The following is an 18,688-nucleotide window of genomic DNA, read 5'->3' on the forward strand; positions in this document are numbered from 1 at the left end:
CAGCATCAGTATCCACCCACAGATGCTCATGCCAGTAACGAGGAAATCACCACATGCTCATTATTTCTCAGTTCCCACTCCCAATTACCACCACGTCCTTGAGATTTTCCTTTTTCACTGAAGCTACTTCACTTCTCAGCCTGGTCACTGCTACTACCCTAGACAAGTCTCTATCATTTCTCACCATCTCTCCTAATTGATCTGCCTGTATTTATTCCCCGCTCCCTCCACTGTACTCTGTATTTAGCAGCCAAGAGTGCTCAGCCTGAAATGCAAATCTGGTCATACTGTTCCCCTACCCACAACTCCACTTAAGGACCAGATTCCCTAAAAGAATCTCTGCTTTTTCCCTTATGGCACATATCACAATTATAATAATTAAGTACCATGAAGGCAAAAAGCATTAGTCTTGTGACTGCCGTATGCCACTCCCTAACCTGCAAAGATGGTGACTCATGTTTTCCTGTCCTTATCTATTTACTTCCGGCCGTGCTGGGTCTGTTGCTGTGTGGGCTTCTTCTAGTGGTGAGCGGGGGCTACTCTCTCCTTGCAGCGTGAGGGCTTCTCGCTGCAGTGGCTCCTCCTGTTGCACAATGCTGGCTCGAGGGCACGCGGGCGTCAGCAGCTGCAGCACACGGCCTCAGCAGTTGCGGTTTCGGGCTCTAGGGCACAGGCTCAGTAGCTGCAGCGCACGGGCTTAGCTATTCCACGGCACGCGGGATCTGCCTGGACCAGGGGTTGAACCCATGTCTCCTGCATTGGCAGGCAGATTCTTTACCACTGAGCCACCAGGGAAGCCCTGTTCATTTTTAATTATTAATTCTCTGCTACTGCAGTCATACTGAATACATACATGGACCCACAGACCAGAGGCCTTGAAACATCCTCTCAGTATTCTTACCTTTGGTATTTCTTTGGAGCCCAGAGCTTTGGGACCTTCTCGATTTAAGTAGCTTCGGTAGGCTTGATAATTAGTGCGTCTCTTTTCAGCATCATCAGGACTTATAGACTTTGAGGAGACAGAAAAAAAACTGAATAAAGTCATGCAAAATTCTTACAAAATTAAAAATACATATCAAAAAATAAATAAAAACACCTATCAATAAATAAACACTAAGTCACTTCAGTGCTTAATCCTGATACTAACATTTTCAACCACGGAGGTACGCCCCATCCTACACATGCCAGGCTTACAAATAGCCCTGTCATTAGCCCTTCTTAAACCCTTCAACTCTCTCTAAAGGCACAAACCTCAGGGTAGACTGAGCGTACAAGCCAAGCTGCTAGCCCCAAGCCACAAAACAAAAAGATGTTATTTCAAAAACCCATGTGAATTTTAAATTCCATTCCATAATATATCATGTATATTTCAGTGGAAAAATTAATTTTTTCCCAAGTAAACGATCACAGAAGAAAATATACTATTTTTAGCCAATGGCTCTGAATACCCTTAAAATAACTTATCCCCTGTACAGCTACGGTTTTTCCTGTGGTCATGTATGGATGTGAAAGTTGGACTGTGAAGAAAGCTGAGCACCAAAGAATTGATGCTTTTCAACTGTGGTGTTGGAGAAGACTCTTAAGAACTCCCTTGGACTGCAAGGAGATCCAACCAGTCCATTCTAAAGGAGATCAGTCCTAGGTGTTCTTTGGAAGGACTGATGCTAAAGCTGAAACTCCAATACTTTGGCCACCTCATGCGAAGAGCTGACTCATTGGAGAAGACTCTGATGCTGGGAGGGATTGGGGGCAGGAAGAGAAGGGGACAACAGAGGATGAGATGGCTGAATGGAATCACCGACTCAATGGACTTGAGTTTGGGTGAACTCTGGGAGTTGGTGATGGACAGGGAGGCCTGGCGTGCTGCAGTTCATGGGGTCGCAAAGAGTCGGACATGACTGAGCGACTGAACTGAACTGAACTGTACCCCTGGGGAAATAAGCACTACAGTCTGAGAATCAATGGCTTTATATAAACACCTGGCTCAAATGAGGGGTAAGCTATACTCCAAAAAGCAGACACATTCTGTATGCCACCACTCTACCTTCTGGGTCTAATGTCCCCTATTCTGTTTCTCTCAAGGGATCTGACCATGGGTGTGTCTCAGAAAATACTGGGGAAATCTTTTAAACTCTAATCCCTGGATGCACTCCAAGCTTTTGATCCAGAGATAGGCGAGATAGGCGGTATAACCAGCATGTGTGTATTTGGGGGAAGAACATCTTAGATAATTAAGAATCACTACAAGAAGGATCTCTGTCATTTTTTCTACTTCCTAATTTTACATTATTTTTAACTTGTACGCCACCTCAAAGTCCTCTGCGAGTAGACAAAATACCACTTTTATACAAACAAATGATTTAATCAACAAAAGAAAATAAGTTGCTTTGGTTTTGAGTTAATTGTGCCATAGGCTATAGGCTAATCCTAGACTCTAATCCTACTTTTTATCAGTGGTTCTCAAATGGTGGTGTGCAACCATTTCATCTGAGAAGCTTGTTGAAATATACCTGCCCAGACCACATGCCCTAGGAAATCATATTTAACCAGTGTCATAGGAAAGTACAATGCATGCCAAAATGGGAAAATCATTTATAACAATAATTCTGTGAAAAAATGACTGAATTATAAACAAATTATAAAAGAAATCTGAAGCACATTCATTTGTGAAGTCAAAATTATTTGACTGAGATAGACTGAATTTATAAAACAGACTTTCATGTTCTCAAAACTACTTAAGTTCTTTGAGTCATTTCTATTCCAACTTTGAAAAATAAGGTGAATAGCAACAGTATCATTTTAAAATTATTCTGCTTTAATAAAAATAGAAAAGCGTCTGTAAACTGAACATGTTTAATGAGTCTGAAGAAAAATATTCATTCTCCAGCTAAGTACTTTGTGAAGAAAAATCTGAGACCAAAAAGTTAATTGTTCCCTTAAGCGTATTTATTAGCACTGACCAAAAACAAAAGCATCTAGAAATCATCAGTATTTCAGTTTTTTACTAAAAAATAATGGTGATGAGCACTTAACATAGATAATATTCTGCTTTTAACTCCAAGTGCCAAAGAGGCTTGAACGAACAGTAGCTTCTCTCATGATCCTAATAAGGTGGTTTCAAACTGGAGACACTAAGAAAAAATTCTCAAATATATATGAAAACAAAAAAACTTCTAAAAATCATTCTGCATTACTTCACTGTTTATCCCTCTGAAAATGATTTCAGTATCTCAACACTGTTAAACAACAGCAAAAAGGCACACATTTAGGACAAATCCAAATAAGTTATTTTAATAACAATAATAGCCAAAATTTATATAGCATGTACTATGTACCAGGCACTGTTCCAAGCGGTTACACACATTATCTCATTGCATACCATTATTATCCCAATTCTACAAATGAAGAAACCAAAGCAGAGAGAGGCGAAGTAACCAGACCGAGGTCACATATCTGCCCAGTGGTAGGACTATGATCCAAAATTGGCTCCAGAGTCCATGTTCAGAGCCACAATATTACATTACTTTTTACTGGCCTTAGAGGACCTGAGTTCAAAATGACTCTGCCAAGTACTCACCAGATGATCTTGGGAAAGCTACTTAAACCCTTTCAGCCTGTTTTATCATCTTCAAAAGTTAATAAAAGTAAATATCTCTTGTGGTGAAGATTACATGACTTATCACCTGTATGAGCACAGTGTCTGATACACATTAACCCTCAATACATACTGGCTTATTTAGCTATATTATTAACATAACCTATATTCTGCAACAGCATCTTTAAATAAGAGAGTATCTTTAAGATACTATAATGCCTTATAAAGTTAGAGACAAAACTTGAAAACAAACCAGATCAACACACAGCCCCTGCAATGATACCCTTTTCGAAAATGTCTACCTCTTTTTTAGCTGGAGAACTTTTGATTTTCTTAGGAGTTCTTGTCTCTTTAAACTCAATAACATTTTCTTTTCTTTTTGAGGCCATAGACTCTGTTTCTTTATTAGAACTCTCTTCTTTTTTTTTCAAAAGTGCCAGCTTAGAACTGGCTTTTGGAGAAGTTTCTCCTGTTTTATGAGCTGATGACCTGGAACGTTGCTGGGATTCTCTTAAACCTTCACACTTAGTTTGCTTCTTAGGGCTGAAGTTCTTTCTTTCATCTGAAAATTGTTCTGTTTTTATGAGGAAGAAAGAAAGGATTATAAATGTTGTTTTTGCAAAATGATACCCAATATCAAGACTATTTTTTCATTTTTCAACAGAATAATCTTAGTAGGACATAATGTCATATGGTGACTTCATAACATTCACATTAAAATTTTAGTTAAGTTTATACAAAATATTTTTTAAAAATTAAATATTTGTATATTATTTCTTTGTGTAACCAGTTCAAAGTAAGAGATCTGCCTTTTTAACTATAAATTATTCATTAATTGAAATGAGATGGTAAACTACATCTGAGAACATGGACTTTATTCCACAGATAAACTTCAATGATCCGAAATTCACAGAGAAAAGTTACTAATTAGAATATCCTGTCACATAAGAATTCTATTTGTAATAAAGTCTGAAAGAATCCTGGGATTTCAAGACTAAAATTATATGAACAGCTACATTAATACTTGTAAGATTAAGGCCATCTATTAGCATCTAACCACTAGCACATGGTTAGATATCAGGACCACTTAAAAAAAACTAAAATCTACAACTAGCAGAAGAGCTTCAGATGACCTGGGCAATGACGATTCAACTACACGAGCTTGAAACATCGAGCCTTTTGTCTTCATGTATTGAAGTCCACACACTTGCGCTACACTTGGAAATTAACATGAACCCAAACAACAATTACAGAGCAGACAGGCATTCTGTACCAGCTAACATCCACACGGTTTGCCAAGCATCTAAGTAGAACATGCTCCAGTACTATGAAATAATGTCAACCTAAGAACACCAGGCAATTACTTACAGAGTGAAGGAAGTCAGAGAGAGAAAGACAAATACTGTATATTAACTGTATACAATCTAGAAGATGGTACCAATGATCCTATGTACAAGGCAGCAAAGGAAACACAGATGTAAAGAAGAGACTTTTGGACTCAGTGAGAGAAGGCAAGGGTGGGATGATTTGAGAGAATAGCACTGAAACATACATTACCGTATGTAAAACAGATAACCAGTGCAAGTTTGATATATGAAGCAGGGCACCCAAACCCATCACCATGTGACAGGCACCTGTCACACAGCTGCTCTGTGACAACCTAGAGGGATGGGGTGGAGAGGGAGGTTGGGGGGTGGTTCAGGATGGAGGAGACACATGTATACCTAAGGCCAATTTATACTGATGTATAGCAAAACCATCACAATATTGTAAAGTAATTATCCTCCAATTAAAATAAATAAATTAGTTTTTAAAAAATACCAGGCAATTATTGAACAAATGTTTAAACAAAAGGTTACATGAAGTTTCTTCTATAAAGATAAATGTTCCGGCTTACTTTGTTCTGCTAGTTTTACCTTTATGAGGATATTTAGGTTTCTCTGCTTTACGTAAATTGACTTGTACAGATGAAAACGTCTCTCTCTCTTCTGCAGCCTTTTCAGCCTAAGAAAATGTAAAAAAGTGTCAAATGCGACAACAGGAAAACTTTTACCACAAAGTATGTTGTTAAAATCAACCAAAGATTAAGGGTCATCTTCCAAAGTGGCAAAACAATGCAATAAATTTTCATTCATTCTTACATAAAATTTCTGGGGCAGATGAAACATGTTTAATTACTTTCAATTTTACAGATGAGGAAACAGATGAAACAGTATAAAAACAGACCTAAAAAAAACTACCCCAGTTGTTCCCCACTTGTGACTCTGAAAATGAAAGCCTTGTTTCTGCTGCTTTCATCTCAATTCTCAAACTATTAGCATCATGCAGTTAAAAACTAAAATCTAACCCAAAAGACTAACAACAATCTAAAGCTCAAAAGAAAAACAGAGTACTTTCTCAAAAGAGAAAAAAATGTCCATTCTCTCCACTGCTCTTCAAAACTCCATTTTGCAGAAAGGTCACAACTGGGGTGTATGATGCAGTACTTTCAATTTGAATGTCTTTAGATGAAATAATAAGGCTTTTCTAATGACAAAGTCTTTACCATTCCCTATACTGCCTTACATCTGCCCGCTGTAAAATCTCTTTAAACGGTCAGATTGATACTGACAATATTAACAGAGTGTGATTCAATAGAAATAAGGCTAATTTTTTGGAGATCAAGTGCTTAAGGAAAAATATCTTGATGCTTTCAGAGATTCCCCAAAATACTCACTATTTGAGACTGTCCTATACAGATCTTAAAGTTAGCTAGCTACAAACAACAAATTATGCTTTTAAAAAGACAGTAATTAATATTATAGCTATTAAACTTTAGATTCCATTGGAATCTTTATTTATCAGTGTTATTCTCTGAACAAGTACATAAGAACCTCTTTGGGACAGAGAGTAAGTCAAAGTTACAATTTGTTTTTTTGTGAAGAAGGGTTCTGACTAGCTTTGGTCCTATTAATCTTCCTTTAGGAAGAATAAGTTTCTCAATGAGCTTCCCCAAAAGCATTTTCATTAACTGAAATAATTTTAAGCATCTCTCCAGAAGAGTTATTCATGGTTGTATCTCAAACACTGATCTGTATTGTATATTCAGAGTGCAAACAGCCCAGTAAAACACTACCTTTTTGGTCTTGGGTTCTTCATCCAACATGGCTAACGTTCTAGCAAACTCTTCATCTTCATGCAGTTGTCTCTCCAGCTGTAAAGTGTCAACACAGTGAGTTGCTTTTTTTTCTTTTCATAAATAAAAAGCTTTAAAATGTTCAGTTCGTGATACTTAAAAGAAACTGGAAAAACATTTTCTAGAAAGTAACTATGACATTTTTTCACTTAGAAGTGTCACAGGTTTGCTTTGCTAAGTCAAATTAGATTGCAGAACATATACTGCTAATTTTGCAGGTAAGATAGATGGATCTGAGCATAAAGATCCAAGTCTTTAGCTTCCTCTTAATGGTCCCAATGCAATACTTACAGATCTCTCATTTCTATTTATTCTAAACTCTAAGAAGGGCTCAGAAAAGAATCATTATCCTAACACAAAAAGCAATAGCCTGGGTGGGGGGCACAAAAAACTGAATAAATCAAGAAAATTATATAGTTTCTTTGCACATGACAGTAAGATACATACAATGCAACTATCACTAATATCATCAAACTTCTATTTTCAATTACCAACTCAAATGTATCTGTTCTTTTTTAATTGAAGTATAGCAGACTTAACAATTTTATATTAGTTTAAGGTATACAACACAGTAGTAATTTCTCTGTTTTAACTTCTGAAAATGTAAGTCATTATACCAGAAGTTTTCCTAACATGCTAATATAACACACAGTCATTCTAGTTACCCCACTGTTATTTCCAAATATTACTATTTTTACTTTCAGTTAAATGGAACTCTTCTGGAAGAGAATGTATAGAAACAGATATTTCTCATTATAAATTTATGCTCCCTGATAAAATGGCCTAATACAATACCTTATTCAAACAAAGGAAAGGACCTCAAAACCAATCCAAAAGACAAGATTTGCAAACTTGTATAAACCTGGTAAGAACTCGGTAACCAAGCCTCCTCTTGTTTATAAAATGAATTAACTCACGCTACACAGAACTATAAGCAAGCCAGACAGGTGCACATCAGTATGCTCTCTGTTGCCTAGCAATTCTTTACCATAACTGAACTACACATCTAATTTCTAAAAAAATAAACAAAAACAAACTTTATCATATAAAGTTCCTCCAAACTCTAAACTTCCAGTGGTCCTGCAAGGATTCTGGTTGAACTCTACATCATTTTTCTAAAATTTCATACTATGTAGTAGTACACTTCTAGTAAACAGGATTCTAGTTGTTTTAGAAGAAATTTAAATACTTCCATTAGAAATTCATTATTGGTAATTATGGTATTATGTGATCAAAAGTCTTATATTTTAATACAATATTTATCATAGCAGACAGTGTTTAACATACTGACTTGCAAGTTAGATTCTGGGCACACATTCACTAAATGAATAAACAAAAAGGTGAAAGTGAAGGGGAGGGGAGGAAAATAGAAGCTCTTAGAGGGATAATTAAGAAGGACAGCATCAGTCAGTCATTAACACCCGGAAAGTCCTTCACAGACTAATAAATTACCCAAACAAGATTCTGAAAGAATGTGACAGAAATGGGAAAATAGAGGATTGTGATACAAAGCACCACACCTGGTTTGGAAAGGATAGGGTAAGCCTTCAGTATTTGGGACAGATAAGAAGTCAGGTCCCTAAAACTCACCCCACAGTTTTACCTAGGCCATGTGTGCTACCCTGAGTCACATGGATACCCGTATGCAGTTTATAAAATTCAGTATAGACAGTAAGATGGAAAAAGATTTTTGAAAACACAAACTATAAACTGCCAAATCAATAAAACGTGAACAGCAACATACGCTGCAGAAGACTGGAATACTGTTCTCCCGTAACAACTGTTATCAAGAGCCTCTTCCTTGCCAAGCAATAAAACGGGCACTAATGTATGACAGCTGTGACATAAACACCCCTGGTAGGTAGAGTTTAAAGTCGACATACAGGAAGACATTTAAATAGCAATTTAAGAAGACACTTAAATGTTAACAGCAGATACAGGGGGTTCAGCAAAGTACACAGAAGGGGTTTCTAACATAGTTTAGGGAGTATAAGAAAGCGACATTTAAGCTAATAAATAGGAAGAGGGTTCAAACAACAGGCACCAAGGTCTGGAGCCTCTGACAGAGATGAACACTTGTCCTTGAAATAACCTTCTTCACTTGGCTTCCACAAAATACCAAGCTTTCCTGATTGCTCCACTTCCCTAGCCACTTCGGTAAATCTCCTCTGCTTGATCCCCCTCCTCTTCCTGACCTCTCATTGTTAACAGTGCCCCAGAGCTCAATTCTGACACTTCTTTCCTGTTTACATCCTCTCCGTGATCTCATCTAGTTACACTGGTCTTAATACCATTCAAATGCTACTGATCCCAAATAAGTATCTTCAGCTTAGACCTCTCCCCGATCTCATCTAGTTACACTGGTCTTAATACCATTCAAATGCTACTGATCCCAAATAAGTATCTTCAGCTTAGACCTCTCCCCTGAGCTCCAGATTCCTCTACCAACTACCCACTCTGCATCTCCATTTGGAAGCCTATTAGGCATTTCTGAGCAAAACAGATTTCTTGACTTCCCTGTACCACTGTTCAGTCTTAATAAACGACAACACCGTTCACTTAGTTGCTCAAGCCAAAAAAACATGGAGTTATCTTTGAATCTTCTCTTTCTCTCATACCTTACATTCAATCTATCAGCAACAACTTGAAGGTTATATCTTCAAAAAGCACATACAGATTGTGACCACTTCTCACCACCTCTTCCATTACCACCACCCTGGTACAAGCCAACACTGTCTCTTGCCCCCTCACCCCACTCTAACAGTCTCCAAACTGATCTGATTTTACCCCATCATGGTTTATTACCTTCATAACAGCCAGAATAATTTTCTTTTAAGATCCATCAAGTCATGTCATTTCTCTATTCAGTACTCCAATGGTTTCTCATCTCACAGAAACTAAAATCCAGACTTCTTTCCATCCCAAGTCCTTCTGGTAGGTACCAAAGACCAGTCATGACTTAACAATATTTGCTGCTCTTTCTTTCAAAGTCATAAAGTTCAAATATTTCTACCTTAGAAGGCTTGCACCTGCTTTTCTCTCTGTTTAGAGGAAATCTTTCTCCAAGTGGAGGGAAGCTTACCACTTAATTTTATGCTCCAATGTCACTCCCTCAGAGGGGTTTCCTAACCTCTTATTTAAATAACCCCATTGATTGCCCCCCAAAGCAGCTATCCCTTTACTTGTCCTCATAGCATTTATAATGACCTGACATTATTTTTTTTTAACTGCAGTAGCCTTAACACCTAGAAGTGTGCCACAGTAAGTGCTCAGTAAACACTTATTAAATGAGTGGAACAGGTTTACTACAAACAATACTCTGAATGAAGGTAGATTTAGGGATCACTAACACATGCATACTACATAAGGCCACAGAAGTAGCTGAGATGGTCCATAGTGAAAAGAGATATATGACCAAGTTAAATTATTTTAATTATACTAAAGGAAGCTTCTATTCAAAGAAATCTAATAATAAATCTTTAAACAATTATCCTCTGCTCTCATCATTTATCTTTTATATAAACTTAGGTTTTCAAATAGCTTTAGATCTTAACTTATTTTACATATAACTCTTAGAATGAGGCTCAATTCAAAATAAGACTACTCTAATTGCCTGCCTGAGGAGACTAAACAACAAGTGACAACTCCAATGATCACGATTATCTAATGAAAATGCCAATACCTCTGCATCTTCATCAAGCTGTAATTGCTTGGCGATGGCTTCATCATTTACTCTGGAATCATCTGCATTTTGTGAAGGCTACATTTCAAAGAAAATCAAGCAAGAACAGCATAAACCTTAAGTTCAAAGTAAGGTGCTTTTTCTTAAACGTAGATGAATAAATACTGGGTTGGCCAACAAGTTCGTTTGGGTTTTCTGTAAAACCGTATGGAAAAACCCAAACGAACTTTTTGGCTAACCCAATACACCAATGAGAGATAAATACAGTCTCAATGCAGCATCAGCCAAAAAATCGTGTTCACATCTACTCCATGGTCACATTCAATTTCCTAATGAGCAAATATCCTACAGACAGATGATTCTCACGTATTCTATTGAAATATTCAAAAGAAATACCCCCAAAATCTTATCTGTCTTGACTTCAGAAATAGCCCAGAACAGTGGCAAACCAACAGTGAGAGAAATTACATCATCTTATGGAGGCACTAATGAAATCAACACACACACACACACACACACACCATGTGCCAGGTTTCCATGCGGGGAACTACTTTATTTATCCGTATTTCTGTTTCCTAAGTGTCCAAAAAAAAATAAATCCAACCATCAGCCTGAAAGGTCAAATGTACAGAATGGGTGGGCTCTATTCTAAGTTATGTATTCATGACTTCACTTGGGAACAATTATATTGGCCAGTTTTGTCTAGCTGAGGTTAACGGTAAAATTAGTTTACATTCTGAGTATTTAAACACGAAGAATTTTAATTTATTCTCATGATTTAAATGATCTTTTCCCACTTTCAAATATTAGAAGCTTCAATGTGTGATATGCCAATTTCTTCATGCTCCAAAACAGCATCCAAACATTTTACCCAGAGGAAAACTATCTTCATCAATAAAATGTTGATCTATTTATAAAATTCAAGTCACTTCTTATTAACAACAGTGAACAGGGACAAATCCTGAACGTTCTTGCCTGCATGGAGAACACTCACCTCTTTTCTTCTGCTTGCCACCATCTTCTTATCTGATCTTTGGATGCTTCCAGTTCCAAAATAATCAAGCACTGATGTGGGGGTAAGTTTTATTGGTGACAAAGGCTTATTCTTGGTCTTAGTGTTTTCCTCATTCTTTTTCGTGTTTGATGCTCCAAAATAACTATTTGTAGATCCTCCATTTTCTTTTAATTTAGAGGCTGTCTTCTTACACACAAAGTCATCATCTTCATCTTAAACGAAACATAACCAAATGTGGTTTGATAAAACATCAATTCTAACTACAAAGACAACCATTTCCACCAACTTTCTAAAAAATATACACATGCTATGGGATGCTAATGACTTTTTTTCTTCCTCTCTCCTAAATTCAACAGTTACCCTCACATTTACCAGTGCTATGTCTGTAATACACCATATCCCCACTGACTACCCAGAGTACATAAACATGTACATTTATTCACATAGCCAACAAATACTGACTGAGTGTCCACTATGTGCAAGGCACTCTATGTGCAAGGCACTGAGGATACAGGAGCCAATAAGATAGACAAAATTCCACGCAATTATTCTTCAGTTAAAAATAAATAAATTTTTTTAAAAAGACAAAGTTCCTGCCCCTATAGAGCTTGGCGCCTAGAAGAGGAAACAGATACAAACATATGCTGTCAAGCTATAAGTGCTATGAAGAAAAGTAAAACAGAACGAAAGATTGAGAGTGGATGAAGGGTTCTCTTTTAGACAGGGTAGTATGAACAATCCGATTTCAGTACTGACCATCTGGTGATGTTCCCGTGTAAAGTCGTCTCTCATGTTGTTGGAAGAGGGTGTTTGCTATGAACAGTGCGTTCTCTTAGCAAAATTCTGCTAACCTTTGCCCTGCTTCATTCTGCACTCCAAGGCCAAACTTGACTGTTACACAGGTAACTCTTGACTTCCTACCTTTGCATTCCAACCCCTTATGATGAAAAGGACAACTTTTTTTGGTGTTAGTTCTAGAAGGTGTTGTCGGTCTTTACAGAACTGTTCGACTTTAATTTCTTCAGCATTAGTGGCTGGGACATACACTTGGATTATTGTGATGCTGAATGGTTTGACTTAGAACTGAGATCATTCTGTCTTTCGAGATTGCACCCAAGTACTGCATTTTGGACTCCTCTGATGACTTGAGGACTACTCCATTTCTTCTAAGGGATTCTTGCCCACAGTAGTAGATATAACGGTCATCTGAATTAAATTTGCCCATTCCTATCCATTTTTAGTTCACTGATTCCTAAAATGTCAATGTTCACTCTTGCCATCTCCTGCTTGACCACATCCAATTTACTTTGATTCATGGACCTAACATTCCAGGTTCCTATGCCATATGGAGAATTTTCAGCAGAGCTGTGAGTAGTCCAAGTTGAGTCATGTCTTTTGGTTACACAATATCAAGGGATAAAAGTGAATGCAGGGAGCCCATTTAGGAAGCTGTTCTGCACAGTTACAGAGGAAACGCTGCAGCCCTGGATTAGGGTGGTAGCTGCAGAGGTGGTGAGAGGCAGAGTACAGCTACACTTTGAAGGCGGAATATCTAGCAATATCTAACCACTGAAGACTTTAAACACTTTGCTGTGTTACATTTTCTGTTTCTAAAATGCTTACATCGAACATCTGGCTTTAAAAGTCTTTACAAGCACGCGTGACGATACATAACTAGAGACCCCAAAAATGCACCTCAAAAGGACCTCAGTAAACTCTTTTTGTTTGGTTCAGTGATTCACAAGATAAAAGGCTTTTGGCCTAATAAAAAAAAAGAAATCCAATGAAAAGAAAAATCTAAAAGGCAGTCTAGGTCACTCCAGAGGAGCGCGTGTTCACTCTCTAAGTTTGTTATTCACGGCCACCTATGAATGAGCCCTGCTTCCTCTCTAGTACTCATTCAACCACTAGTATTTGCTAAGAGTGTTATGTGGCAGGAACCAGGCTATTCCTAGGTGCTGCCATCTCAAACATAAAAAGTGCCTAAGATATATAAAAATCAAAAAGGATTTAGTCTTATTCTCTATTTATTTATATTAAAATGAAACTATAAACAATGCATAAGTAACTCTTAAAGGTTTCTGAGTACTAAACATAAAAAGTAATCCACTATATAAAGCAGAAATATAACAGACATCTCAGAGAATGCCCATTCAGCTCGCTACAAGTCCACTTTCCTGAAGGACTTACACCCCACTTGACATCCCAATGGCCTCCTATAACCACAGATATATTTATTACATGGTTCCGTATTCCATAGGGCTTCCCAGGTGGCGCTAGTGGTAAAGAACCTGCCTGCCAATGCAGGAGAATACCAGACTTGGGTTCAATCCCTGGGTCGGGAAGATCCCCTGGAGGAAGGCATGGCAACCCACTCCAGTATTCTTGCCTGGAGAATCCCATGGACAGAGGAGCCTGGTGGGCTACAATCCATAGGGTCACAAAGAGTCAGACACAACTAAAGCAGCTTAGTACACACGCACATATTCTGTGCCATCACAAACTGGACAAGGAATGGGCACTTGAACAAGGTGGACCCAATCTTACCCTTAATCATTTTGCTGAACTCGCATGTTTAAACTAAGGTGCTAAAGGTTTATTCTTACATTCAATGAGACTCAATAATGACCTAATAAATTCCATTTTGCTCACAACAAGCTAGGTTTTCTTCTTAACCTGCAACCAACGATTTTAATTAAAACATACTTGTTTTACTTAGCTTCAACTATAGCCAATCTACCTTCAAGATTAAATTAAAAATTTGTATCAATCCTTCTAAGCACATGCAAGGTTTGATACACTTACCAGATTTCAGTTTAACCATGTGTTGACAAGAGTCAACAGACTAAATTCAGTCTCTCATGTATCTGTTCTCCCTACATGACAATCAGTCCTTCACTTTCCCTGCCATTGTATTCAGACGGTTCTGCAAAGTCTAGGTGACATTATACCCCATTCCACGTAGGTACAACAGCCACGCAAATCACCCACAGCAGTCCTAGTAACCACAGAGAATATAATCTGAAACTTCTCTCCTTCTAAGATAACAACAAAATGAATTGTTATAGAAGTCCAACTTTTTTTATAATTTATTGTTTGTCAATTTTAAATCCCTACACTCAGTTAAGGTGCAGCACAGGCAAACTGTCGGTGTTCAGCAACTACTCTACCTTACCAGCCAAAACAAACTGCACAAAATGCCCCAAAAAGAAGATTAAAACAAAACTGCTGATATCTGGCTTTAATAAAAATAAGAAAACAACAAACCTGGAAGCTCCTAGGTGTGAACATCCAATACATCTCCTTAGGCCATAAGTGCGAAATTAAGAGCATAGCTAGTATATATGACTTCCAATCATATCTGAGAGCTTATTAAATTTTATAATTTTTACTTGGTTTAAGTTCAACAACTGTACTTTTGGGGAGGAAGGACTCCTTTAATGGAGAAAAATAAACTAAACTGTATTTACAAAATGACAGTCCTCTACTAGTTTTTCCCTCACTTTAAAAATGTCAAAGGCAGTAATATTTAATTTCCACTACATCCACCCATGTGTACAAGCAGTATGACAGAAAACCTTAGAACTGAATGGATCAAGTCAACCACTATGTTTTTCTGTTATAGTTCTTCCCCCTTCACTCAAGAACTTCATTTGTATATAACAACTGTCCTTAAGGAATTAATTCAGACAAGATCAACCACTGCTACCTCAGAAAAGGAAACAACGGTATTAGCGATATTTGCAATCCCTAGCTTAACCCTTTCTCTAGCAATCTCATAAATATTCACAGGTTAACAGGCTAGTATAAAATTTAGTGAGATCAAGAATTTCTAAGACTATCAGATTAAAAAGATTGTTGGCAAGTGTATAGGGAATGGGACCTTCATATATGCAAAAGGATCTTCTGGTATTTAAAAATAGCAAACTTTAAAAAACCTTTATGGGGGGCAAACCTGCAATATATATCAAAATCTCAACTATGCATACCCATTAGTCAGACCCAGCAATTCCACCTCTAATTAATTAGTGTAAAAACAAAACTGACTTCCCTGGGGATCCAGTGGTTTCGATGCTATGCTTTCACTGCAGGGGCCTTGGGGTCACTTCCAGTTAGGGAACTAAGATCCCACATGCTGCAGCCAAAAAACAAATAAACAAACAGAAACATACATACAAAGATGTATGTACAAAAATGCTTGAAATGGCATTTATCCATTCAAAAGTATAAAGAATAGACTGCAAGAGGGTAAGAAAAGATGAAAAAAAATTAAGGGACTGGAACTTCCCTAGTCCACTGGTTAAGAATCCACCTGCCAATGGAAGGCAGACAGGTTTCATCACTGGCCGGGGAAGACTCCCCATGCCAAAGAGCAATTAAGTCTATGTGCTATAGCTTCTGAGCCCACGCTCTAGAGCCCGTGCTCTGCCACAAGAGAAGCCACCACAATAAGCGGCCCACGCATCGCAACTAGAGAGGAGCCCGTGCTCACCGCAAAGAGAGACAGCTCGTGCAGCAACAAAGACCCAGGGCAGCCAAAAATAGTAACTAAATTAAAGATGAATACAGTTGAGGCAAAAAAGACAGCCTCAACTATGAAGTGGCACCAAAGACAGAGGCAAGTGAACATTGTTTATAAAGTGGGAAAACAAATTACCAGAATATCTACTATTATGTTCAATCCTGTAATGGATTCTATGCTCCAATAGAAAATTACAATGCATATACATATTTACTGACATCAAGATATGCTTATGTTTATGTGATAAGAGAGACATAAGGTGTTTAGTGATATACCTAAATCTATGCATTTATGCTTTTAAATTCATGTTCAAAGATCTGAAAAGAATAAAATGTTAGCAACTTTTATGTCTCGATAGGGGATTATGGGTGGTTTGAATTTCTTCCATCGTATGTTTTTCATCTTTATGTTACATTTGTCTTTCTTTTTAACCTACATCTGATATTTACAACAAATCGACTATCTCCTAGAAACTCTCTGTCCCTTTGGCTTTCTGAGACAGAAAGGTTTGGCTTTAGCTTCTCCCTCCATTTTTCTTTGCTACTTCTTTCATTACTTATTAACATCTCTGCTTATTCTGTCACTGGCTTCAAGGACTACATGGTATCTTTCTATCTAATATATGATGGAATAAAAATTTATACTAGCTATCATTATTGGGCATTTAACTTCATGCCAGGTTCTCTACCACATTCTTTAGAATCCATTACCTTTAGTCAACTAGTTTTCTTATTCAATACATGGACTCCACATGTATTGAATGTGTTTTCCACATTCCTGGCAAACACAGACTGGGCTTAAATACTTCCAAAATAGAACAGTGAAACTCAACGCAGCCTCCTCTTTCTTTAGTGAATAGCACTACTGTACTCTTTAGGAAAGATCTTCCTTATATTAAGCCAAAATATTTCCCTGTGAATTCTACCTATTTTCCTTTTCTCACATTCAGCATTTGAAGACTGCTCTCATTCTCTTCTTTAGCTCCTCTTCCCTATAAATGGTAAAACAGTTTCAAACAACTCACCATTTGAGTTAGTAGGAAGATTAGATTTTTAAAAATCAAACTGCTCAGTATAGCAATTCATCATGCTATAATAAACATTCAATAAGTAATAAAGCAGTATTCTCTGGTAAAAACAATACTGAATCAGAAATCCAGAAAACCAAAATTCTAACCTGACTTCAACTTATTTTAATTATCTGAGATGCACTATCCTCCTCCACAAAATGTTGGACCAGACAAACTCTTCAGATTTCCTGTCTATAATTCTAAGAATCTGTGGATGGTCACATAGATTTTGTAGCTTCCATACTCAGTACTGGTGAGAATGTGATAAGTATGTACTAATATAAACACTAACTATGAAAGTGTAAACTAGCGCAACTTTTCTAGAAAGCAGTTTGGCAAAGAAGTTCATAACATTTAGCATAGTAATTCTTAGAGATAATCAGTGGTGCTGATAAATATTTATATACAAATATATTCATCACACTATTGACAACATAAAAATGTAAGCAACAAAAGTATTTAAAACTGGAAGGGCTATATAAATTGTGATCTAATCATATAATGAAAGTGAAAGTGTTAGTTGCTCAGTTGTCTCTGAATCTCTGGGACCCCATGGACTGTAGCTTGCCTGCCAGGCTCCTCTGTCCATGGAATTCTCCAGGTAAAAATACCATTCCCTTCTCCAGGGGATCTACCGGACCTAGGGATCAAACTTGGGTCTCCTGCATAGCAGGTAAATTTTTTTTACCGTCTGATCCACCAGGAAAGCCCGATCACATAATAGGTTCATGGAAAACCAAAAATGTATCACTTTGTTCTTTTAAGTTAGCCTTAAACATCATTCCTAAAATAGTTTCTTTTCACAGCCTTCTCTACCAGAGATCTCTTTACAATGGTGGAGGGTAATAAGAGTCCTACTCTGAAATTTTGGCTTAGAATACACGGATTTAAAATTTAAAATATCTTCAAGCTATAGATTCCAAAAATATATTATACCTAAACACAAACATAATTTTATAAACATTTTCATAAATACTAAGAAAAATGTAATTCTCAAGAAAAAAATAAATATTCTGCATGAAATATCAAGTATGTTTCCATTGTACTAAGAAGAAATTGTATCAAAGTTTCTTTTTCTCTACTAGCCACACCAAAAAAAAATGGTTCTTCAGGCACCTGGAAAGCAGGAGCAATTCTAGTGAAATACAGTTATGCAAGAAGAAAAAAAAATTAATGTTTAATACTTATTTAGTGCCTTGTGATTTGTGCACTTCTCCGTAGTCTTTATAGTTATGTGGGGAAAACTAACACCAAACGCAAATTCATGACCCTGTGTTTCTCAGAGAGGATTTCATCAAGGTAAACACTGAAAAAGTCACAGGCATATCCGAGAGCATGCTGTCACCTTGCCTTGATAACACCAGGAAACCTGAACAAAGCAGCAGTCCTGCTCTCTCTACCTGATGACTTCTGAACTAGCCAGCTTAAGGTCCCTTTGTGCTCACGTGCTCAGTCTTGCCCAGCTCTTTGCGACCCCATGGACTGTAGCCCACCAGGCTCCTCCGTCCATGGGATTGTCCAGGCAAGAATACTGAAGTGGAGCGCCATTTCCTATTCCACGGCATCTTCCCGATCCAGGGATTGAACTTGCACCTCTTCCATCTCCTGCATTGCCAGGTGGACTCTTTAC

The 18,688-nt window shown here is 37.4% G+C and overlaps 2 protein-coding genes across 5 annotated transcripts in view; one reads left to right on the top strand and one right to left on the bottom strand.

Moving 5' to 3' along the window:
* Positions 1-18,688, top strand: part of WDR19 (WD repeat domain 19) — a 124,934-nt gene that overhangs the window by 104,616 nt on the left and 1,630 nt on the right. Inside the window, exon 37 of one of the 2 annotated variants that reach the window (XM_069593859.1) lies at positions 1,476-2,734. The exons of the other annotated variant lie outside the window; for it this stretch is intronic. The gene's annotated coding sequence lies outside the window, so the exon portion shown is untranslated. Of the gene's footprint in view, positions 1-1,475; positions 2,735-18,688 lie in introns of those variants that run through there. 2 annotated transcript variants of the gene reach the window in all.
* Positions 1-18,688, bottom strand: part of RFC1 (replication factor C subunit 1) — a 73,081-nt gene that overhangs the window by 20,617 nt on the left and 33,776 nt on the right. For all 3 annotated transcript variants that reach the window (XM_069593864.1, XM_069593863.1, XM_069593865.1), the window contains 6 exons: positions 11,447-11,679; positions 10,453-10,530; positions 6,711-6,788; positions 5,512-5,599; positions 3,898-4,169; positions 902-1,009 (listed from right to left, as the gene is read on the bottom strand). In XM_069593864.1, the coding sequence (XP_069449965.1) occupies positions 902-1,009; positions 3,898-4,169; positions 5,512-5,599; positions 6,711-6,788; positions 10,453-10,530; positions 11,447-11,679 (857 nt within the window). The remainder of the gene's footprint in view (positions 1-901; positions 1,010-3,897; positions 4,170-5,511; positions 5,600-6,710; positions 6,789-10,452; positions 10,531-11,446; positions 11,680-18,688) is intronic.

The sequence above is a fragment of the Ovis canadensis genome, chromosome 6 (assembly GCF_042477335.2).
Source record: "Ovis canadensis isolate MfBH-ARS-UI-01 breed Bighorn chromosome 6, ARS-UI_OviCan_v2, whole genome shotgun sequence".
NCBI lineage: Eukaryota > Metazoa > Chordata > Mammalia > Artiodactyla > Bovidae > Ovis > Ovis canadensis.